The 26,061-nt window shown below is 44.9% G+C and overlaps 1 protein-coding gene across 4 annotated transcripts in view; it reads right to left on the bottom strand.

The window, feature by feature from the left end:
* MXD4 (MAX dimerization protein 4) overlaps nt 1-26,061 on the bottom strand; it is a 317,759-nt gene that overhangs the window by 141,223 nt on the left and 150,475 nt on the right. For all 4 annotated transcript variants that reach the window (XM_078678599.1, XM_078678602.1, XM_078678600.1 and 1 more), the window contains one exon: nt 18,226-18,340. In XM_078678599.1, the coding sequence (XP_078534725.1) occupies nt 18,226-18,340 (115 nt within the window). The remainder of the gene's footprint in view (nt 1-18,225; nt 18,341-26,061) is intronic.

Genomic DNA, 26,061 nt, shown 5'->3' with positions numbered 1-26,061 from the left:
TGAGAACAAAATTATGTTTCTGAATGCTGGTAAATATGAGAAAATTAAATGAAAAGTTACCTTTATGATTAACTCTTCATTTTAATTTTATCCCATTTCAAAGAGTCACATTTATAAGCAGCAGGCAATTTGCTTCTAGTGGCCAGTAGCTAATAAATAGTCATTTTTTTCAAATGAGAGAAAACGTTTTCAATGAAACATTGGGTATTAATGTCCTTTTCCACTTTCAATTAAGCTAAATATCTTAATGGTTTATTAAAGCATGTTTAGTCACTTAAAATTCCTCCTGTTTAAACAAATGTATTGTTCTTGTTATAAATATCTCACCATGTGTACTGGCCACTGGGTGCAAGATGCTTGGTGATTGTAAATTTGACACTTGAAAATGGGAGAAAATGTAAATGATACTTTTTATGGAATCTCTATAAAAAAAGTTAACTCTTCAGTTTTTATTCTCTCTATACAGTGCCATATTTATAAATGAAAAATATAGCCATTATTTTACGTTGGAGAAATTTAAAGTGGAGAAAAAAAATCCATATTCCGAAAATGTTTGTAAAACATTTTTCTGCACTCAAACTTTCTCTAGGTATATCCTGTACCAAATTTACATACGAAACACAGTCTCCTTGTGAACTTATACCCCATTCACATGCACACCTATTCATACATTCCCTACACCACACTCTCAGTGAAAGTATTTTGTTCAAACCATAACATCTGGCTCTATGGACATAAGGCTTAAAGTCAATTAAGCTTGGTTTGGGGCATTTGGTAACAATGCACGAGTTGCTTAGCCTTTAGTAGCTTGCGATTATTTTCACTGATTAGAAGTCGCTCTCACTACAGAAAAGGCCGGAGACCCCTGCTCTAGATGAATGATGTGTAGTTGTCTCTGATATACCGTACATAGACAGTGAACTGTGAGATCTTGCATATGTGCTCCCCACCCCTGAAGGTATGCATTTGCGGTAGAGGTGACTTGCGCAATTGGGGCCTCGAAGGGCCAACCCTTTAATAAGTTGTTGCTGTTCCACCACTGCGGAGCACGATGGGTCGCTGGCCCTACCAACACTAGATCTTTTAGATGCCCCTCTGCTTGAGACCATTGAGATTGAAGAATGCGTTGAAGGGAGCACATATATAGACACGCGTGTGGTACTAGGGCTATGCAGGAAGACATCATACCTAAACAACTCATCACTACCTTTACTGTGAGTTAAGCTTGTGGTTGAAAAAGATGCAATGTCGGTGTGAATCTTTGCAATGATTAGGGACTGGGATAGGCTTTGGCTGTGACCCGAATTGAGTGATGCCTCTAAGAAGGGATGAATCTGTAGCGGTTGCAGATGAGACTTTATTATTTGAGGGTAAACCCCAGTTCGTGCAGAAGGTTGATAACCTGTTTAGTGTCCTGAAAACACTGCTGGTAGTTTGGGCTCATGATGAAGCAGTTGTCAAGATAGGGAAAAATATTTATTCCTTCCCTCCTGAAGTGAGCCACCACTACTGCAAGGCATTTGGTAAAAACCCTTGAAGCTGTAGAGACACCGAAGGGTAGCACTTTGAATTGGTAGTGTTGGCCGTTAAGTTGAAAACGGAAATAACAGCAGTGGACTGGAAGTATGGGAATATGGAAGTATGAGTCTCTGAGGTGTAATGCCATCATGAAATCTCCTTGCTGTAGCAGTGGTATCTCCTCTTTTAGTGTGACCATGTGGAAGTGTTCTGAGGAGATGTAACTGGCCAGAGATCTAGGATGGGTCTTAACGGTTTGTCGTTTTTGGGGATGAGAAAATAGAGGGAGTATACTTTGTGTCCCTGATGTATTAAAGGTACGATTTCTATTGCCCCTTCATGAAGGAGAGAGACTAGACCTTGTCCTCTAAAAGGGTACTATATTCTTGTGGCATGTTTTATGTTCTTGGTGGTATTGTGGGTGGTGTCACTTTGAGTTGATTATTGGTAGGACCCATTAGTCTGTGGTGATGCTCTGCCAGTGTGGATAAAAATCTTGTACCTTTCCCCCAATTGGAGTTATATGTTGTGATGTAGGTGGTCACTGTTTTGGAGAGGTAGGTGTTTTGGTAGTGGTTGCAGAGCCTCTATCTCTATGGGAGGAGCCTCTGATAAAGTGACTTTGATGCGAGCCCTGTTGCTTATGGCCAGTGTCGGAGTCAGTGGACAAACCCTTTTGGCTGCATCCCCATTTTGCCCCATATGAAAGGAACTACAGTGTTGGTAGGTTTGTAGTACCCCCATTGCTTTAGTGGTGTTTGTGTCCTTTTTTACTATTCCAAAATGTCAACATCTGTGGACCAAAGAGAATTTTTACATCAAATGGTAAATTGAGCAGGTGTAGCACGAGTGGTTTGAAGGTGGAGACCCTGAGCCATGCGTGGCGTCTGATAAGAAAACTTGTGTTGACCTTGCGGGTGCTTGTGTCTGCAGAGTTCCGGGTACACTGTATAATGGCATTAGAGATAACAGCTGCATACCACGTTGTTGGTGATGATCAGAGTGGTGATGATCAGAGTGGTAATGCAGTAGTTCCTGCATTTAACCCCATGTGCCACTATTATATTTGGAGAGTAGCCTAACAGAATTTGCAATGTGCATGTGCCTGACTGCCTGTGCTGAGGCATCATATATTTTACTCTTCTTTGCGGTAGGAGGCCAATCTCCTGTGCCTTACAAATGTGCCCTTTTCCTGGCTGTGTGCACCTCTAATGAATTTGGTGTAACTCAGCCCGTAATATATTCAAGGTGAGTGCTGGTCATCCCCACTACAACCACTAACTCAAATTAAGCATTGGGTACAAGCCAGACCACTTTTGCCCTTTTCCTCCATGGCTTTGGTTTTTTGTCATCCTCCTGAGATCCCTCACCCACTTGCGAATCCGTCAATTATCTGAAGTATTTTTATGGTTTCCTCCATAGATAATAGTTGGCTCTGCCAGGTGAAAATCAGACAGAATGGATGACCACTACCTGTAGTCAGCATTATGAGCGTTGAGATGTTCTATTATGGAATTAAACATTCTTTTTTTGTAAGGTGACAGCAGATAAAGCTTGGCACAAAAATGGATTTGTTTATTATAGGGATGTTGCGGAGCACAACCTTCACTCCAAAAGGAGTCTTTTGGCACTTTTGAGAGAATAGACAGAATGTGAATCAAGTGAAGGATTACAATGAAAATAGGTTTTTAAGGCTTTTCTAAATGAAATAAGAGAGGGTGATTCTCACTGCATATTTCTGGAGGTAGGCTGTTATAATGCAGCTCTTTGGACTCTTGCTCCCCATTTCACATATTTGTTGGAGGGATTATCAAACAATATATTTCCTTGACTTGTTACATTTGAATATTGGAGCTGAGCTGGAGAATATCAGGTACATACTACAGTTGACCTATAAATATTTTGCTTCAGGTAACCAATAGATTTATCACAACTAATCAGAATCAAATGTGTTCAAATAGAAGATACATCTTACTCGATTATTTGAAAAATGCTGAAGCTATTTCTTGTAAAGGTCGAGATATGCAGTTTCCATAGTATGTAGGGATTGGTGGAAAGCAGATATATATATATATATATATATATATATATATATATATATAGATACATTTGCATAGTGTTTCATTTGACACCTGAGAAAGCCTTTCTGTTAGAGAGTGTTGCACAAATAATACCCCACACTTTATTCTGAAAACACTTTTTGATGTGCCTTATTTTATGAGAGTGAAACCACTTTTCAAGTGTTTTCTTGCTTTACCGTGTGCGTGCCTCCATGTGGAAGTGCTGAATTTCTATTATTTGGGAATGAGAAGCAGGACAAAATGGACCATTGCCTAACGCTGCACACAATTAAATACAGTTACTTTTGTCTAGGACAATGTCATCTAGGTCAGACTTCAGTCTTTGTGCAAAGCCTGTGATGGTGCACCTTAATGCCTCATGGCACTCTTTGAATTTGGCTGTTGCTCCATCTGAAAAAGTTTTCCTGACCTTCTTTAGGACTATGCAGGATCGTGCTGGGTTTCTTTGAATTTAGTAGTTCTCGCTTCAGGAATTCTTGTTCCTCCTCTCTTCGTGCACCTATCGCACAGACTCCCAGGTCTTCTACATACATACTTATTATGTGAGGGCCCTCCTATTTCCCCTGTAATGTATGCCACCCAGGATTGTGGCTGATCATGAAAGGGAGGCTATCTCCTTCTGTTTGGCGTCCCGCAAAGTCTTTTGTGGAAATAAAAATTGGGCTTACTGAACATCTAGTTAGCGTTCATTGAAACCCTTACTTAAGGACGCCCAAAACTGAATTGCCAAACAATTCAGTAAAAAAAATGTTTTTGACAGTTAATACGCTTTCTAATGTACCTTGCGCTAATACAATAAGGAATAGCCAATTATTTCCAACATGTTTGCGATCTTCTTCTTAAACAAAGTGGAAGTTATATTTAATAAATGATCTTCTAACATTAAGCCTGACCTGAAAAGACAACAGTTTGTCCTCCTTACAACTAGAGAATGTTACGCTCACTGAATTTACTCCTCTAAAAAAAGGAACAAGTTATATAGCTAATCAAATCAAATAAATCTAGCTCTCCATTAGATCATTATTCCCTTTCTGTGTTCAAATGGCTCCTGACATAACTGCAAATCAACTCACAGGAATTGTCAACATCAATCAATCAATCAATCATATCGTTTGTAAAGCGCACTACTCACCCGTGAGGGTCTCAAGGCGCTGGGGTGGAGAATGCGGCTACTGTTTGAAAAGCCAGGTCTTGAGGAGTTTTCTGAAGGTCAGCAGGTCTTGGGTCTGCCGTAGGTGGATGGGGAGGGTGTTCCAGGTCTTGGCGGCGAGGTGGGAGAACGATCTGCCACCTGAGGTCGCTCTTTGGAAGCGGGGGACTGTAGCGAGGGTGAGGTCGGCGGAGCGGAGCTGGTGGGTGGGGCTGTAGAAGCTGAGTCATCTGTTGAGGTACGTTGGTCCGGTGTTGTGGAGTGCCTTGTGTGCGTGGGTGAGGAGCTTGAAGGTTATCCTCTTGTTGACCGGGAGTCAGTGCAGGTCTCTCAGGCGGGGTGTGATGTGGCTGCGGCGAGGGATGTCGAGGATCAGGGGTGCAGAGGCGTTCTGGATGCGTTGGAGCTGTATCAGGAGTTTGGCCGAGGCTCCTGTGTAGAGGGCATTTCCATAGTCCAACCTGCTGCTTACAAGTGCCTGGGTGACTGTTCTTCTCGTTTCAGTGGGGATCCACTTGTAGATCCTACGGACCATGCAGAGGGGGTTGAAACAGGAGGAGGAGACGGTGTTGACCTGTTTAATCATGGAGAGGGTGAAGTCGAGGATGACACCTAGGTTGCGTGCGTGGTCGGTGGTTGTTGGAGTGGTTCCCAGTGCGGTCGGCCACCAGGAGTCGTCCCAAGCCGAAGGGTTGGATACGAGGATGAGGACCTCCAACTTGTCAGAGTTCAGCTTCAGTCGGCTGTTCCTCATCCATTCAGCAACGGCCTTCATTCCTTCGTGAAGGTTGGTTTTGGCGGTGTGGGGGTCCTTGGTGAGGGAGAGTATCAGCTGGGTGTCATCGGCGTAAGAGAGGATGTTGAGGTCGTGCCTACGGGCGACATGGGCGAGCGGTGCCATGTAGATGTTAAACAGGGTTGGGCTGAGGGATGAGCCCGGGAGTACGCCGCAGATGATCTCGGTGGCTTCGGAGCAGAAGGGGGGAAGGCGGACGCTCTGTGTTCTGCCGGAGAGGAAGGAGGTGGTCCAGTCCAGGACCTTCTCTTGGATCCCAGCATTGTGGAGGCGTGTTCGTAGTGTGTGGTGACAGACCATGTCGAAGGCGGCTTACAGGTCCAGGAGGATGAGGGCCGTCGTTTCTCCGTTGTCCAGCAGGGACTTGATGTCATCGTTGGCGGCGATGAGGGCAGTCTCGGTGCTGTGGTTGCTGCGGAACCCGGACTGGGAAGGGTCCAGGATGTTGTTCTCCTTGAGGTAGCGGGTCAGTTGTTCGTTGACGGTCTTCTCGATGACCTTTGCCGGGAACGGGAGCAGGGAGATGGCCTGGAAGTTATTGAGGTCCGCCATGGGTTTCTTGAGTAAGGCGTTGATCTCGGCGTGCTTCAGAGCTGGAGGAAGGAGGTGTTGATGATTTTCAGGAGATGGGGTGCGATGGATGTGCTGGCTTTGTTGAAGATGTGGTGTGGGCATGGATCTGACGGAGATCCGGAGTGGATGGTGTTCATGATCTTGATGGTGTCATCGTCGTTGATGTTGGTCCAGTAGAGTAGGCGGTTGGTGCGGATGGTGGTCGTGGGGGCGGAGGTCTCAGTGGCTGTCGGGGCAGTCGTGGCGTTTAAACTGTCATGGATGTCTGTGATCTTGCGGTGGAAGAAGGGGGCCAGCGTGTCGCACAGGTCGCACAGGTCTTGCGAGGGTGGGACGTCGTTGGTGTTGGGGCTGGGGTTGGAGAGTTCCTTCACGAGTTCCTTCACGATGTTGAAGAGCTCTTTGCTGTTGTGCGCGTTGTTGTTTAGGCGGTCTTTGAAGGAGGCCCTTTTGGCGAATCTGATGAGGTGATGGTGTCTGCGGGTGGCATTCTTGTGGGCGGCGTGGCTGTCCGGTGTTCGTTCACGGAGCCAGATCTTCTCCAGCTTTCGGCAGGTTTGCTTGGAGGCCCGGAGGTCTTCAGTGAACCAGCTGGCTTTCTTGTTGGTATGATTGTTGGAGGGTTTCTTGATCGGGGTGAGGGTGTTGGCGCAGTCGTTGATCCACTGTCTGAGGTTGCGGGCGGCGGTGTCGGGGTCGGTATAGTCGGCGGGTGGGCTTTGGGTGAGGGTGGTGGTTAGCTCGTCTTCGGTGACTTTGCTCCATCAACGGTGAGGCATCTCTTGGGTGCGGTGGTGCGTGGTGGGCTTCTTGAAGGTGAAGTGGATGCAGCGGTGGCCGGTCCAGTGGAGTTTGGTGGTATGGTTGAAGGAGACGTGGGGGCTTGCGGAGAAGATGGGGTCAAGCGTGTAACCGGCGGAGTGGGTGGGTGTTGTGACGAGTTGTCTGAGTCCGAGGTTGGCTGGGTTGTCGATCAAGGTGGTGGAGTTGGTGTCGTCATTGTTCTCGAGGTGGAAGTTCAGGTCCCCGAGGAGGATGTAGTGCTGACGAAGTCGGCGATGGAGTCGCTGAACTGTGGTCGGGGTCCGGGCGGTCTGTAGATGAGGGTTCCTTTGAGTGTGGTGTTGGGGTCGGTGTGGATCTGGAAATGCAGGTGTTCGGCGGTGCTGATGGTGTCGTCGGTGTTGGTTGAGACTCTGAGAGTGTTCCTGTGGACGATGGCGATTCCTCCTCCCGCTATGTTGGTGTGGTCCTTGCGGGTGATCTTGTAGCCTTCCGGGACGGCTATGGCTATGTCAGTTGCCGAGGCAGGGTTCAGCCAGGTCTCCGTCAGGTAGGCGATGTCTGGGAGGTTGAGTCGAGTAGGTCCCAGAGTCCAACGGCATGTTTTCGGGCGGAGCGGTAGTTGAGAAGGATGCATCTGAGGTTGTTGGGTTCTTTCCTGGTCGGCAGCATGGTGGGGCGGATGCTTGTGAAGCTGCAGTTCCGGCAGGTGAAAGCTCCGTGGGTGCGCTTCGGTTCGGCCAGGAAGCAGGTGTGTGATCGTCCGTTGTTGAGTGCGTGGAGGGTTCTGGCATCGTAGCGGTGACGGGCGTCGTGGCGTTCGTGGTGTCCAGGGGTCCTGGTGCTGGGCGTGGTCCAGGCATGGACGGGCACAGACGGGCTTGCCTTAGGTGCGCCAGCGGCGCGCCCGCATAGAGGCTTCCAAATGAGGGGATGTGGGAGGGAGGGGAAGGCGGGAGCGGGGCGGCGAATGGGAGTGCAGGTGGGCGGGGCCGCAGGGAGACAACAACGGGCGGGGGCCGCGGGAGAACGGAGCACAGGAAGGAAAAACAAGTTTAGGCAAGAAAACAATAACGGGCACAGAGGAATAAAAACAAGTCTGGGCAAGAAAGCAAGTTAGGCACAGGGGAATAAAAACAAGTCTGGGCAAGAAAGCAAGTACAGGCACAGGGGAATAAAAACAAGTCTGGGCTTGAAAGCAAGTACAGGCACAGGGGAATAAAACCAAGTCTGGGCAAGAAAGCAAGTACAGGCACAAGGGAAAAATACAAGATTAAGCAAAAACAATGCAGGCAGAGCCGTGCAGCAGCGTGGGGAGTGACCTGCCTGCGAGCAGGGTCATAGGTCATCATGTAAACATGATGTTTACAACAGGATATTTCTTGAAGCAATGGAAAAAAGTATGGATGTTTCCACTATTAAAAAAAACAATCTTAATCCCAAGAACCCAAATAACTACCATCCGATTTCAAGGCTCCCATTCCCTGCTTAAATTGTGGAAAAAACAATAAGCCAACAGTTGGCCACTTTCATACAAAACCATCAGCTCCTTGATACTACACAATTTGGTTTTAGGGACTGCCAAAGCACGGAAACAGCCTCGATAGTAGGAACTGAGGAGATAAGAGAAACCCTTGATAAAGGGGAAAAGTAGAGCTAATCCTGCTTGACGTGTCGGTAGCATTCGATACAGTCAATCATGGACTGCTGATTGACCGTCTCTCTAAGATTGTCCTCCTTAGTTCCTTTCTTGATGAGAGAGAACAGTGTCATCTGGGGAGTCTGAATCAGATGATTTCTCACTACCCAGCGTAGTCCCTCAGGGATAGGGGTTGAACCCTACGTTATTTAAGGTATATAGGACATTACTTGCTATTCTGATCAAATCTTTAAGTTTCTCCTAACATTTTATGCAATGACACGCAGATTGTTGTATCCTTACCCAGCAACAACGGGAACACTAATAATAGATTTAGCAATTGTATGCTGGCAGTCAGCAAATTGATGAGCAGGAACTGCCTGAAATTAAATTCAGGAAAGGCAGAGGTCATTTTGTTTGGTAAATAAACCTTTTTTGGTCCGCTTCGTGGTGGACTCAAGAGTTTGGAGATCTTCCTACACTGGCTATGAAAGTGAAAAACTTAGGAGTCCTAGTAGACAGCAAATATACATATGGAGACCAAATTTATTCTACCATTTCTTCTATCTTCTACACCATAAAAATCGTAAAGAAAATGCTTAATTATATTCCCTAGGCCTTACAAAAGACAGTTGTGACAGTCTTGATTCTGTCTAAACTCGAGTATTGTAATGGACTATACCTGAATGCACAATAGCAACTCCTACACAAGCTGCAAGTTCTCCAAATAGCAGTAGCAAGTATGCTGCTTGGCATTCCTAAACATTAAACGGTTAAACATGCATTGCGAAAGCTTCATTCGCTTCCCGTTAAATAAATAATTGATTTCAAAGCCCTGTGTATAACCCATAAAGCACTTCATAACACAGGCTCTGTATATTTGCTCAACAGTTTTAAATAGTACTGTACTACCAGGCAGTTACGCTCTCTCGGGGCCAAACATTTTGCTGTTGCAACTTTCAGACTATCTTTTTCGGGAGGAAGAAGCTTTGTAGCTAATGCCTCTAAACTAAGGAATATTCTCCCTCTACATAATGAAGGTATATCAGATCTCTTTTCTTTCAGGAAGACTTTAAAACCATGGTTATTTAACTAATAACCCAGTATAAGATTTATTTGGTATGGAAAGTTAGACCCCTGTAACCGAAGCAACACATAGACACCTACGGGTATAGGTTGCGCTTGACAAAAAAAATTAACAAAAATAACATATTATACCATTTAGCTGGTCGCTAACCTTACATGGTTTAATGTTAGACAGGTTATTCCAGTCTACGGAGAAAATGATAATAAGTTATACAATTTGTTTCTTATTTAAGGAAGTAATTAGTAAAGATGGCTTGGTTATTTCTACTCAGTACGTTTTGATAAGGCAGATTGGGGGAAGTTTAAACAAAAACTTAAATTTCAAAAAAAAAAAAAACTTACATTTAGTTATAACACACCTTTAGGAAGGTGTTACAATTGGCAAAATTAAAATAAGATTATGCCCTATAAAAATAGACTGTTTTTCAGGAACTTTTTCTGAATACTTTATGTGTATTTCAGCAAGAGGCTCACTAGCTATTTGTGTTTGTTAAAATTTCATGACTGTACAGCGAGCGCAATGCTGGTGAGATAAATCCTGCTAGTCCTCTGAAGCACAGTCACAGCTTCAAGGCATCCTAGCCTCACGGTACCACACCTTGTTGTATAGTCGAGGAACGGGCCGCGACTAAGAGATAAGTGCTTCACGTACTTCTGATGCATTAGAGTGCCCAGAAATACAGCTCGAAGCGAAGGCTGGGTGTTGGGAGGCGGCTGCAAACTCATGTGCACTGCATCCGCTGAGTAGAAATACACATACGACCCCAAAGTTGCCAGTGATGGTGATTTTGGGTGTTTGCTTTCAGCTGCTGATTATAAAGCAGTTGCTCCTAATAAAAAAGCATTTACAATGCAATAGGTCTCGCCTTCGAAAAAGTTAGAGCTATTGGCATTGTGAATGACAAACTTTTTATTTATTTTTATTTTTATATTTATTATTAACATTTATATGGTGTTATACAATTATTTTTGCATGCCATGTTGCGTGTTGGTTTTATTTTAGCAGAACGTGTAAAAGGGAAAGATTAATATCCCATTCAAACTAGGGTTGTTCGAAACACCATCCTTTTTTCTCGCGAATTTTCATTAAATTGCATGAAAACGTTGCAGACTTTCAGTGAAATGTGATTTTCCGGTATCCTTAGTCAATTTTTTATCTCTTCCCCCTCCACCACCCTGTGTATAAAGATCTTGCTAGCTACGGGCAGGAGACTATTTCGAAAAGAATATGTCTTTAAGCAAGACAATTCCTGTGCAAACCAGTTTCCAACTGGTATTCCACAGGACGTATCTTTGTGAGGCGCACATTCGGGCTTAGAAAAGTTACACAAAACCACGCAATGCAAAATTTCAAGAATTTCTACTTAGAACATTTGAGAATTTTACCAATTTCGCCAGTGTAATCGGCTAAATACCTACAGCTATTGGTATGATCTATTGGGATGAATTGCTGAGTAAAAAGCTCGAGGAAAGAGAGAAACTGAGGGAACCATGAGGCAGTGAAGGAAGAAAGAAACTGAGGGAGCCATGAGGCAGTGAATGGAGGAGTGAGACAGTGAAAGGAAGCAAAGATAGAAAAAGAATAGGAGAGCAAATAAATCAAGGACTGAAGGAAAAAAAAGAATGTTGGATGTAGGAAATTATTTTGAGGAGCAGGAAGAAAGCTGTAGAGTAAAGAAAAAAGAGGAAAGGTAAAATATGTGAGGCAAGGAGGACAGGGAGGAGGGTTGACAAAATGATGCTTAACTTAAGAAAGAGGAAGGGGGAGGAGAAGTTCAAGCTTGAACTGTGTTGGGAATAAAGGAAGAAAAGAAAGGGGAAGGGAGGAAACGAAACTCGGAAGGAAATAAAACGGAATGAGAGGAAAACAAGACAATATGCAGGGTTTGGTATAGAAACTGTAGGAGGGTTCATATTACATAATTTCACACTCACCTGTGGGATAGAGTGAGGGATTGCATAATCCACGCTTGCACCCTCCCAGGTGTCACCCAAACCTATGTATTGTTTCCCCCCACTTTTTTTTCGCTCTCTCGGCTCACTTTCCAGCACGCTGCTCCCCCAGCCCTACGGCCCTTACTCAGCAGCTCCATACATCTCCTCCTGTTCCATACCGACTTGTCCTTGGCAGCCATTTCTCACACGTTCCCAGCTTCTCACCCGTCCCTTCATTTTACCCTTATTTTCCATAGCTTTCACTCATTCCGCTCGTCTTACCTGCCCACCACATTCACAGGACCCTTCATTGCTCATGCTGCAGAACTTACGAGCAATTCTCGTCCCCGGAATAAAACTTCCATCCCATTTGTTGGCAGGAGTAGACCTTGCATCCCCATTCATTCAAACAGCTGTCGCTGCTAATTGCCATTGGCTGCAAGACACAGACAAAACCTGCCTTTTGGTAAGATACTGTCCGTTCATTGACTTAACCACGCTGAACAATTCCCTATTATGATTGGATAGCTGAGCATTAGACTCGCATTGTGCAGCACAACGTTTGCTCCGCATTCAGAGTGGATCAAACAAGCAAGAAAGCCTACAAATTATGCTTTTAGCGAATGACAGTACAGAGTAGTCACACCGATGACCAATAGAGATTTCAGGATTAGCCGTCACAAAAGCAGGGTTATATTGTAGCCAATGATATGGTAATAACAAGCTTTATATGTTTTTTACCAACTGTTGCTAAAAAGCCTGATATATATTCAGTGGTTGTTGGTGGGTTTGCCGGGCTAACCTTTGCTCACGTTGGCTAGTAGCTTCTTTCTTACTTGTCTGCAGAGTTCAACTTCACTTTTCAGATTCCATTTTGAACTAGTTACGTGTTCTAGGACACACTGCGTAAAAAAGTAAAGAGCGGGTGCCGCGATTACACTGAAAGTAAGGAAATAGATGTTTTTTCAGTTTCTTTACTTTTGGTATAATCGCGGCACCTGCGCTTTACTTATAACATTAAAAGTAAAGCGTGGGTGCCGTGATTATACCAAAAGTAAGAAATAGAAAAAACATCTATTTCTTTACTTTTGGTATAATCGCGGCACCCGCTCTTTACTTTTAAAGTTAAAAGTAAAGCGCGAGTGCCGGGACGATACCTAAAGTGCGCTCGCCACGACGCCGAGTTTTCTCTTTTAGAGCCGTCCCACTTGGACGGCTTGCGTAAAAGGTTTATTATCTTCTTTATGGGGCCATCTGTTTCGCCCCATAAAGAAGATAACAATACTTTTACCACACACGTATGTCATGGAAGCCAGTCCAAGTGGGACGGCTTCAAAAGAGAAAAGAGAACGTCACTAATACCACTTTTCCAATGGCTGGCCACCCTTTAGCATGAACGGTGATGTCAGCCAATGGAAAAGAGGGGCGGGTCTTAACCTCGCTAGTGAAAGTACTCTGAAAACATAAAATCTCGCCAGCGAAACTGCGCGTGTGTGCGCAGCCTATGCTAGCCGAGACCTAAAAATCTCGCCAGCGAGACTGCGCTTTTGCGCAGCCTACGCTAGCCGAGATCTTAAAAAAAGTTTTTAAAATGTTAGCATAGAAAGAGGACAGACTAAAGTCAGCCACCATTTTGGATTGGTTATAAAATGGATATTTGTAACCACGACAACACCATTACTTTGTAGTTATCTGTCAGTTGATACACAAACTGAACGTACCATACAGTGTCTTCTTTTTGCAGCTGGAGGTGCCATTTTCTCTTAGAAACTACTCATTATCATTCATTAGCTGAGTGATTTGTGTCTCTAGGCAGTTTTAAATGCAAGAAAAGTATTGCTTCAGAGGAGGAGTATCTCTCAGGTTTCTGATGAAGAATTACCTACAAAAAGTGGGGCCAAGGGCCCTACAAAAAAGACAAGGCATCTGACAAGAAACTCAAATACTTTATCTGGTTCAGGAACAATGAGGGAAGAATCCCTATCATCTACGAGTGGTAGCCTTAGCGCTACAAAATATTGGGGTAACTTTAGCACTCCAAAAAATGATGGTGTCCGTTTCGGTACAAAAACAACGGCACAAGAGGTAACGAGGAGTCCTTCAGCCTGGATGATAATTATGATGCCAATGATAATATGGGATTTGAGGAGTTTATTTTCGATCCTGATGAAGGGTTAAAAGCTTTTGAAAGTCTGGATGATGACTTACAGTGCCCCTCAACCTCCAAATCAGTTAAGGATCCTCTAGGAGAGGATATGTTTTGCCCAGATTTCAAATGACATCCACCCAGTTTAGAATGGTGGCCCTTGTCACATATGGCCAAATGTATTAAACAGTGAGTGAGAAAACCACAGGAGAGACAGCATCATAACCTGATGCGAGCCGAACATACCAATCTGGACCCTGAGCTGTTCAAATCAGGTAAAGACCCGGGAAACGGCCTTGAACGATGTCTAAAACAATTCCAGGGCAGATTACTAGACATCCTGGGCCCTCTGAAATACATCTTAGATATGGCATATGAGGCACATTTAAAAGACAAAGCTATGTTATTGAGCTCTTGAGGTGTTGAAGCCAATGGGCAATTTGTATGCTGAGTAATGCCACCACAGGTCTGATAACTCAGAGGAAAAAAGCCATCCTCATTGAGCATAGATCCAAACTTGCCTAACTGGCCAATAACGAGACGGTAGGAGATCTTGAAGGCCTCCTTTTCGGTCATGACTTTATTAAGTCATTAGGGAAGTATCAGCCAGATTCATCATAGGAATATCGGCTCGCAAAGGGCCAGATTCTGAGAATCTGGCCCTTTGCGAGCGCTATTTTTGCATTTGGGATTCATCATCCCAAATGCACAAAATCGCAATTCTAGAAATCGCTACATTGCAATTAAATGCATTTAAGGAATCTCAATTAGAGATTCCTTAAATGCAATTCATGACCCATTTTAAAATTGCGAATTCGCAATCTGGGGCCGCTATTTACTGCGAAGTCTAACTACGTGGTAAATAGCAAAAACTTTGAAAAATGCAGTAAAGTGCATTTTTCAAAGTTTCATGTTGGGCACACACATGCCCTAAGGGCATGTGTGTGCGCAACATATGTGCACACATCAATTTCATGGGGTGCAACAGGGTGTCCTTTGGACACCCCTGCACCCTTGAAATCGCAATCTCAATTTGCGAATCGCTAATTGCGATTAGCAAATTGAGATTGTCTTCCCATTCATTCCTATGGGCCTCTGGGCCCATAGGAATGAATGGGGAGATATTCCTTAATTGCGACTCGCAATTAAGGAATTTGTAGAAATCGCTATTTTTTTAGTGATTTCTTGATGAATAGCATTTTGCTATTCCTTAATAGCGAATCAGTAATTTTCGCTATTAAGGAATCGCAAATTTGTATGTTGATGAAGCTGGAGGTGTGTGTCCACCCTTACAGCCTTGACTAAAGACCAATTTAATATGAGGCGTATTTTTGGGACACACATTTTTGGAAGGGCTGACAGAGCGGACTGGCTGCAGGGCGAGGTATCAGAAGCTCCCATTCTTAATCCTATAATTTAAAAGGACATAGGAGGAATTTCCAGTCCTCAACCGGATTCTATCCATGAGAAGAAGATCTAGACCCAGAGGAGGAAGATCACAGTCTCAAAGTATAGGACATGAAGGTGAGTACCAAGGTTTGTATTGGTTCATCTCAAGTAAAGGTGGGCGGAAGAGTAAAGCTGTTTGCACACAAGTGATTATTAGGGACAAATGACCCTTGGGTTCTGGAGACTTTAAAAGATTTCAGGAGAAACTCCCAGACAAATTTCTTGACAAAAAGAAATTATGTTCAACAAAGAAAGCATCCGCAGTCTTTAATGAAATCAAGATTCTCTCTGCATGTTAATTGGAGAATTGTCATTCCCTCTAAATTTGTGCTCATCTTTGTAAATTTTGTAATAATTTTTCATAAACAGCTAAAGACATATTTCTTTTAGTCACCCGATTCCCTCCTTTTGCACATAGTTTGTAATGTTCCAGTTTCTACTAACGGAGGGCCTGATTTACATATTGACAGATCAGCTCCCGCCATCGCCTTTTCGGCGATCTTCCCGCCCGCTGGCTCTCCGCCTGCTACATTTATGTGTTGGCGGACAGCGTCAGAGGCAGAAGCGGCTGTCAGATGCTGGTCCTGTGCTCTCCTTGCTGCTGGAGTCAAGCTATCCTGGCTGATGAGGGCTGAAACCCCGAAACCGGTCCTAGGATGCTTGTTTACAGTCCAGGGAGGACCTGGCCTGGCAGTTCGGGCTGGACTCTTCCCATTGGACACAGGGTCAAGACTGATTTGCATACGGCTGGGTTCAAACTGTTATGGCATGGTGAGCAAAAAAACGATGGATTTAGGCCCAGATCTCAGTACAGGGGTGAATGTATGATAGTGTTCTGCATTCTGTCCATCAATTGTTGTTTTTGTATGTAACAAAAGGACATTGCATGTTACCTATATATACATTATGAGACATTCAAAACATATATGCGTAGTAAGATAATGATGAGTAGTACTTCTCGGCTCCACATCACCAAGGCGTCCGGACTCTGCCACCAGCACATTGGTAACATCTAAATTTGATTGACGCAAACCCGCCAGCATGATGGAGACAGCGTACTGTTAGCCAGTAGAGAAGACCGCCACGGTCAACTATCTCTTGCCGCAGCACCTAAATACAGAGGGTGTCCTGCAGTCAGATTGATAGAGTACTTGGAACCCCTACCAGGATGGAACAGAGTCCAGCCAATATCAAAATCAGGCCCTGAGTAATGGATTGCTGATTACCGTTACCTTTTTGTAAATGTTTTGCCTTATCTTTGATTTTTTTTTTTATGATTTACATACAGTGCGAGTGTAATAGACGGGTTTGAAAATACAACCATAGAAAGCAGTGCTGTGAAATCCTCATGTAGCAGAAAAAAATCATAATGAGAGGCCCCACCTATAATGGGAGGGGAGGAGTTGACTCTTCCTAGGGCAGTAGGGCCTATTTATTGAGGAGATAGGGACTAGGCTCCACCATAATTGCAAATAACAGACTCAAACTTGTACATCGTAGGAGCACAAATCAAATCCGTTCCAATACTTGAATCTGTTACTTCATTTCTAGTCTTAGTAGAAGTCTCAATCAGAACAGAAGAGATTAAACTTCGAAATATTAATATTGATCCAGTATAGCCCTCATCACCTAAACGAAGAACATAGGCACAGAATTTCATTCTAAAGTATTTTAAGAATCATAGGTTGGATCTACTCTTCATACAGCTTTGCAATGGCACCTGTTTTGTAAAGTAAAGGGGTTAGAGGAGGTTTCAGATTTTGTAAAAGCCTAACCTATTTCTGAAAGAATGTCAATATTAAACTCTTGTATGGGGTTGAATTTTTGAAGAAGACGACCAAACATAAGCATTTTAAATACTAAATACATTCTGATCAAGAATCAAATATTTCTTTCCTGACACATACATGGAAATAAAATCAACAAAAATACTTTTGATGATGCAGCTAAGTGGATAAAAATGAAATGCAATGTTTACTGACCTTTACTTCTAAATCTTTTCTTTGTAAGATCTTTAAAAAACTTTATTTATATACCAAGAAAATACCCTTTAAGGCGAGAGTGATGCATACATTATGCAAAAATGGCAGCAGGGAACTCAGCTGTGGTGGACAGCAGCTCCCACAGACATACTGAATCTGATAATCTTAAATGTCTGCTTGTCTAGCAAAGTTTTTAAGCATAGGATTAGTGCAGTGACATCCACGCAAAGGAGAACTCTGGTTAATTCCCAGGTTTTGAGAGACAGACAGACAGACACCCCCCCCCCCCCATAAAATGGCCTTGGAAACAGCAAAAGGTTAATGTTATTATGCGTAAAGAACACATTGCACAATAAATTATGCGGATAGGGTTATAGGATTCCTGCAATGATACAAAACAAGGGTTGGCAAGTGATGGAAACCTATGTCCATCCGATCTTTTGGATGCAATTGAGAGAATCGCACTACAATGTAGATTATAATGTGCTATGTTTCTTTTGTAGTTGTTCCACTGGGCCACCGTACTTTAGGCAGCAGCTCTGTTAACTCAAGTCCTCTGTACAATGCTCACGTGTCAGATAATTTTTCCTGTATGTCTTTGACCATACACTACACAGAAAGCTCTCCATCTTGTCTTTTTTGCCAAACCCCAACAGCTTTTCTAATGCTCCCTTTGTTCTACCCGTCTACTATACGTCTGAATAGTCCCTATCCTGAATATTCCCCTCTCCCACCTCCTTTGTGTCCAATGTTAAATTAAACCTCCTCCAACTTGTACATTTTGAACTTTTCCTAAACCATCTAGCCTTTCTTCAGTTCTACCACTGAAATGTCATTCCAGGTCTGGGCCGTCTCATGTTCTTGACATAACATACTGACTATGCTTACAGCATACGGAACATAAACTAAAAGACACATTCTTGGCCAGTAGTTATGTTCAATCAGAAATAACAGCTTGGAACTATGTTGTGTTCTCTGTGAGTTGGAACAGCTTTACAATCACGAATAATAAGACAACTGCTCTGAAATGTCTTCATTTTGCAGGACACATTTTAAAACTTAATAAGCAGGCAGTAAATAATCTTACCTTAATGTGCATTTTTGCTCTTTTCAAGAGACTTAAAGTGGTATGTCTAGTGCTATCTGGTCCAAGTGGCACAAGCTGCTTCAACTGCTCCAGATACAGCCGGAGCTTAGCTCGTCTGTAACAATGAAATTGAAAAGACTTTACAATAAAAAAAACACATACAAAGCGAGAATAAACTCCCAAAACTAATATGCAAGAATGTATTAAAAAAAGGACTGAAGTTTAATATTTATTTGTAATGTTTCAAATTCTGATTATACTCACAATCAAAACATTGTTTTTGTGCATTATCTATTTTGGGAAGCAACTGAGCTCTTCCATTACATCAAACTGTGACTTGTTTTGTAGTCTTAGTAGAAGACTATGGGCCAGATGTAGGTATCCAAATACCGGTCGGTAACGGACGAAAATACCGCATTTCGGCGGTTACCGACCGGTATTTGGATATTGAGATGTAAGGCTTCAAAAAACTACTGATTTACCGAATCGGTAAATGAAATGTAGGAAGCACTGTTAACAGTGCTTCAGGGATTTAAGGATTCGTTATTTACCACCAACTATTAGTTGGTGGTAAATAACGAATTCCTATGAAAATGTAAATGACACATGCCACATGGCACACAAGCACTAGCACTAATCAGGGGTGCAACAGGGTGTCAAAGTGACACCCTGCCACCCTTGGCTATTTCCCAATTTTACCGAATCGGTATTTACCATAGGAATGAATGGCAATTACCGAATCGGTAAATACCGATTCGGTAATTACAGAATCTTACCGATTCGGTAAAAAATACCGAATTATTACCTACATCTAATTTACCGATTCTAAAATACCGAATCGGTAAAATTCGGTATTTTAGAAAAGGTAAAAAAGATTTACCTACATCTGGTCCTAGTCTACAATTCGCTTAAAACAAATTCATTGCCTTACTCCTGGACCCATACTGCCTCTTAAGCCTCCAAAGAACTAAATTAGATGTTCTAGAAATAAAGACACTAAACTGATGTAGGGTCAAAGATAAGATAAGATACGATCTTGAGCCCCATTAGGGTACGAAATGGAATGATATGTGAGGTTAGCAAACAGGCAAAACCTGATCATGCTACAAAGCGTATTACAGTTCAGTCACTATGGTCCAATTATACTCAAGCTTCTTCCTTTCCTTATGGCTTTTGATACCCAATCTTCGCAAACCCCTCCTGTTCCAGCTGCATTATGAAGTCATCATGACCAGCAACCCTACATGTTTTACAGACAAACTCATCATCCCTGGTGGTCCTTGGCACACCCACAGCCAGGACATCATCAGACTGCAGACAAAGAAGTGTAAAAACAAGCATTAGCATAGCCAATAGGTCTCGCCTTTGGAACCTTTTAAGTGCTTATCCAGAGCTATTGGTTTCGCCAATGTCTTTAAGCTATGTTGTAGAGCAGCACGGCGGGCACACTCACAAGCAAGGTTAGGGCTGGTAATTTTCGCTAAGAGACCAGTGAAAGGGAGGTCACATAAGACAGGGTGCCTTCCTGTTTCAGGTTTGCATGAGTGACAGTTTGAGGAAAGGGAAGTAAGCAGGGCAGTGGGTATGTGGAGAACAGGAATAGAAACGTGGAGCTATTAAAGTTAATCGTATATTATTATACATGTATGGCTGAAGATTTGTGCTGGTATGTATAAAATATGGGACTAGTGCGTACAGTACGTAGGTTGAAAGCTGCAGAGGGTAAACAAGGGATGCACCAAGGGCAGTTGCTGCTGAGCAGGCAATTGTGGCAGCTCAACTCTCTCTGCATGTGGATGATCCAGATTCGTAGGGCAGGAAGTGTTCTTTTACAGTGGGAAGTGTTCTTTTACAGTGGAGTGAGTATGAGGTAGCGTTACGGCTCTAAAGGATAGCAAGAACTCCAGTTATAACTCGCTACCACCCAGGCAAGGGGTCCAGTGACCAGTCTCCGAAAAACAGTGTCGCTCTCTTCCCCGGCCCTAACACGCCCTCATTCCTCACCTGCCTCGAGTACTGGTCTTACTCTCCTTTGCACCACCAGACAGCGGCCTCCCTCCTGCTCCCCCAAGATGGTCGGAAGTGACGTCCATGCCAGATGAGTCTCCAGTTTACAATAAACTGACAATAGGAGTGGGAGGGGGGCTACTGCTGAGAACAGGGTGGAAGGCGGGAGCCGAACGGATGAGAGGACCGCCTCGCCACAAGAGGCACTGAGGCGCGGCAACATGATCTACAGCCACCATCAACAATGCGGAAAAGAACAAGAAATACTGGCGCTGAAGGGGCATATGCGTTTCACACTTTGTTTTCACTCAGGTCCTTCCCTGTCTAGTCAGCCTGAAAGGATCTTTGTACGAGTGTTCCTTCCACCGCCCCCTCTCACCATCAAAGGAGCGTGGAGGAGGGTCGTTGGGGATGGAGGAAGTACAAGAACCAGCGATATCCGTAGTGACGGGCATAATCTTTGATGATTGATTACTGAAGTGGATATGCGAGCTCTATATTGCTTAATGCTAAACACTGCCACATCACACAGGAGCAGCAAAGTGCCCAACGGTCACAAGTAGTTCGTTCAGTCAGTCATGGCTTTTTAGCCATCAGCTTTGTGCAAGCTGGGACTTTAAAGCCCATATTTACTATGCTAAAAGATAATGCACTGTAATAAGCACAAGGGTCCAAAAGCGTTGCGCAGAAACGAAATTTATTGAAGCGATTCCACCCACAACATGAAGCAAATTACTGGCCCGGTAATCAAACGGCATCTAACCGATGTCATTCAAACCCAATGGCACTGCAAACAAGCTGCTGCCACAGTCTAAAAAAAAAAAAAAAGTACCTGTACTTATAACAAGCAAGTAAAGGGGCCAGTAGCCATGGGAGTATACAAATGACGACATGGCCGTACTAAGGAGGGACTAACAAGCCTATTAACGAATCCGAAGGCAGCATTTACAAAGGACAAACACACAAGCCAATGAAAAATATGGGGGGGGCTTCTCCTACGTACTCTACATACAACAGATCGCTCAAGAGCAGCCCTTGAGCGCAGGCTCAGGCTCGACCTAAAAAGGAAAAACAAGGCAGTAGGCCTTTTCATCTATGCACCCAGAATCTGGAACAACATTGTTGCATCCATCAGCACTGCCCCAGCATTGTTCCAATCTTGAAATAAGTTGAAGATTCATCGTATTAAAGAATACACCACAAAGCATTGACAATCCACAAACCAGCTCTATCACTCGTTGACTTTACGCTGGTCTTTGAACACGTACAATGCTACTCTGCTTTTTGGCCAGGTTCACACAAAAAAAGAAGTACCATATACATACATAAATTTAATGGATGCCCACTAAAGGTGCATTCTCCAATTAAATTCCCACGGAAAATCCATGGAAAGTAAAAATGGTAAAACCGGTTACCATTAGGTACTATGGGGCGGGGTACTTCGAACATAGTGTGGAAAACTGCTAAGTGTTGCTCACTGCTTGAGCTGTGTACAGTGGAGTTTGGCACAGGGTAATGCTGAAGGTCATCAGGCTGTGTTCACAGCATAGTGAGGTGATGGTGGTATTGACCATGGTGCGGCTAAAAGCCTTGCTGTGCCCACAGACAATAAGGCAATACCTCAGAGAGTGCCAAATACAGTGCTCTGTAGGCTATGATGTAAGGCGAATTGGACAGCAAGGCTACTGACTGTTAACCAAGCACATTCAGCATAGCTGAGTGTCATCCCTCTCACTGACCACCTCAGCAACTACCAACTCTTTGACGCCAGACAGTTCGGCTTCAGACTCTATCACAGAACAGAAACAGAAACAGCCATCAATGCCTCTACAACCGACATTCGCATGATCCTGGACAGAGGAGACATTGCATCTCCTGGACTTATAGACTGCATCTGACACAGTCTCCCACACCCTTCTCAACCAACGCCTACAGTAGATTGGAATAAAAGATCCTGCTCTCTTTTGCATTTGCTCTTTCTTCACTGGCAGAACACAAGCAGTCAGCTTGGCCCCTTATTCTGTGAGTGCCCACAATCTCATCTGTGGAGTTCTGCAAGGTTCATCCCTCAGCCAGATCCCCTTCAACACATATGTGATCTCTCTGGCCAGTGCCATTCATATACACGACATTGACATCCTCTCCTATACCGAAGACATGCAACTCATACTCTTCCTCTTCTTCTCAGATAAGACTACCAACACAAAGACCAGGTTTACCCGCCTGCATGTCCAAAATCACCACCTGGATAAAAGCCAATTATTTCAAACTTAACACCTACAAGACCGAAGATGTGATCTTTGGCAGTAACATCTTGCTATGGGACTCCGCCTGTTTTGCTAACAGAACTAGGATAAACATCCACCCATGCTCAGTACTTCAGGATCATCATGGACACGCAAGTGAATGCAATTACAGCATCGTGTTTTCACACCGGGAAGATGCAGGGAAAAATCTTTAAATGGATCCTGTACAACAAACAAAAAACAATTACACACTTCTTCTTCAATAGCAAACTGGATTACAGAAACACCCTCTGATTTGGAATCAGCAAGCAACTCAACAGAAAACTACAAATCATCCAGGATTTGGCAGCCAGAATCACTCTCAACCTATCATGTAGCACTCACATGGGGGATGTGGCCAACCAACAAGCATGGCGACGTGTCCTAGCGGAGCTCTGGACCGGGGCCCTATATCTATCCTGACTAATACATGCAAACCCGGCGTCACTAGACCCTAAAAAGTAGCTCCTGGGTGATCTGAGGAGACACCCCACCCCACCGAAGACCAAGAAAAACGGCAAGCTGCTCCTGATTGGATGCTGCGGACACGGACAGCGTTTACCAGCGTCGCGACCTGTACTGAAAGTGGGACGCAGGCCACACTACGCAGCGCAGAGATGGAGAGACGGAATCCTAGCAGATGGAACATCGGAGGTGTGCTGGGCCAAAGAAGAACCAGGCCACTAAGATTGAGACCAACTGGAAATTCCGCTGTGACCACTATGGGAATACACCACGGTCCGGAACGAAAGCGGAGCCCCCCACTGATGAGGTATGCTGGAAGGGTCATAGCAGCGCCCACATTACTCAATAACTAATGAGAAGGGGCTGTGGAGGCAGTTACTATACTGAATATTCGTGTCAGATCTGCTGGGCACTTTGATCCCAACGAGGAGCTACAAAGACCCACAGTTTCCTACACTGAAGGGAGGGAGCCCAGATCCGGTGCATTGGGCTGGTGCTCGCAGGAGCCTTTTTTATACCTGCGCTAAAGGCCACAAACATACAATTGAAGCAGGTACAGACACTTCCCTGGAGGTCTGTCATACCCTGGTGCACTGGAATCAGAGTGGTGAGCTGGACCGGAGGTGCTCTCTGGCGTTGTGAGACGTGGTGTAGGAGAGTAGGGTCTGCTTCCTATGGTCACCCCCACTTTTTGCTTTTGCTTTACTGGTTTTCGACTTAGATGTGGCTGTGGGCCTGCTAATCAGACCCACAGCCCAGATGCACTCTCTCTAAATTCACACCATGTACTCTAGGTACATCCACAATTGGGAATTGGTTCACCTTATCAGCCCCTGTAGAAGTGTACCCTAGGTACCCAGAGCATAGGTGTAACCAAGGCCTACCAGGGGCTGCAGCATGTATTATGCCAACCCTGGCTGGCCACTCAAACTGACACAACTGGCTGATCACTCAGCGGGGGCAAGGTAGGGTAATCACCCCTTGCTTAGATATAGTATTCCTATATCTACCCTTAAATATAGACACAGTAACCTGTAAGTCACTCCTATGGCAGGCCTTAACAATCCTGGAGACAGAGTCCTTGGTTATGTGTGAGATGGTGCTCTAGCATGAGCTAAACCTGTCTGCAGCTTGCGGAACCATGTCCTTATAGCTGTTCTATGATATCGCCATACCATATACTCTTAAGTGCATTATAATCCTCGCGGTTGTATGCCAACTTTGGTTTGGCTTTATCTAAACATGTCGTGTACGGTGTCATACGCTTTGGAATACTACCCCCTCGCCAATTCTGGCGATGGGGGTAGCATTCCACCCTTCTAGAGGGAGAAGACATGTTGTTGCTGACTATCCCGGTTAAAGTTAACCAGAGCCCCAGCTTCACAAAATGGACGCTGCTGCCACAGACACAAGTCTGACCTCCTGCTGCTGGGAGTCCTTCCAGTCACGGAGGTTTGGCCAATAGGTTTCCTGCCTGGAGAGGTGCGAGCACCACCCCAGACAGGACTTTGTGTATTGGGACAGGGAGGGCTGAATAGAATGAGACACTGCCTGGGGCACACTAGGTGCTCCATGCATAGTCCAGTTCAAACCGGTGCAGGGGCACTCCAGCCCAGCTCTGGCGCGAAACTGGACAAAGGAGAGGGGGTGAAACCACCCCCCTTCCTGGTCCCACCCATAGGAGGGACCTAGAAAGTAATCCAGCCCCTTTTAGGTGTATAACGGTAGGAGCTGAACCCCAGGACTTTAGATTAATCCTGGAATCGACTTGAAACGAAACTCTGGACCCTTCGACATTCACCTGAGCTGAAGACTGAAGAATCTCCCTTGTGGCCAAGGAGTGACCACCCTGGGCAACCAGGCACCATCCAGCAACTCGAAGGCTTGCTTTGTCCCCGTTCCCGCCGGAACCAGAGCACAGAGCCTGACAAGACGTCGACTCCCGGACCTCTCTGACCCCACTGCAAGACTCCAGCACAGCTGAGCCCCGTGGAAGGCGTCGGGACCCGTGGAACCAGGCAACTTGGAAAGTCTTCAACTTGCTAACAGCGCAGCTCCTGAGGCATCCTCGAAGCTGTGCCCTGGGGACAGAGACACCCCGACACCGAGCTCCACCTGCACCGAAGACCAGCCCTCCACACTCCACGAGATCTGCGTGGGGCCCTTCTGCTTGTGTTCTGCTCGACGCGTTGTCCCGGTTGCTGGCCAGTTGGCTAGTAGCCCTGTGACGACGATCCGTTTGAGAATCCATCGCTGGTCTGGTTGCTCCAGACTGGCCCTTGCTTCCCTGAAAGGGTGAAGTACCTCAGACCCTCCTGGTCTGCACCAGAAGCCTTTTGTGTATCCTGCGTGGGTTGCCTTTGCTTAGGCTTGTTGGCTCCGATCTTGAAGTCGACCCCTCCATCTGCGAGAACCTTCTTGGGACAGCTCCTCTCCAGCACCTGGTCGTCCTCGACGCCTCCTGGTCCACGTGGCTGCAAAGACAAGCTTCACGACAGCACCTGATTGCTCCTCGACGACGCCTGGTTCCTTCCTGGTTCCACCCGGTCACTGGCTAGTGACCTAGACTCTGTCCCCTCTGCTTTCAGGTCTTCTTCAACTCCGATCCACCCTTGGATCCACCCGGACATCTTCCTCCTGGTCTCCTGCAGCATCTTCTTCCAAGGCTCCATGGGAATCAACGAGAAAACCCGACACACTTTGACACCTATGCACCGCAGCCCGTGGGTGAGGTAACGCGAGTACTTCGGTGCTCCTGTAGGGATTGACTATCCTAGTGTCTAGTTTTGTTAGTTGTATCTTCCTATTTAGACCGGAAGCGTCCTAAATCTTCGTTACTTACCTTTTTAAGTTCCTATTGACTTTCTATTGACTCTCGCGTGAGTGTACTGACACTGCACGCGCCGCCTGTGGGCCTCCTACTCCTAACCTAAGGTTCAGATAGTGTAGCCCCAGCGATTCTCTAGGCCCTAGGCCTTTCCTTTTCCCGAGTCGTGGTTCTTATACCACTTACTTAGTATATGGTTTTACGCGCCCCTAGGGCCTAACTGTAAATTGTGCTATTTAAAGTATTCTGATT

This window comes from Lissotriton helveticus, chromosome 2_2 (genome assembly GCF_964261635.1).
Source record: "Lissotriton helveticus chromosome 2_2, aLisHel1.1, whole genome shotgun sequence".
NCBI lineage: Eukaryota > Metazoa > Chordata > Amphibia > Caudata > Salamandridae > Lissotriton > Lissotriton helveticus.
Note: the sequence above shows the minus strand (reverse complement) of the source record. Positions and strands in the feature narration are given on the sequence as shown.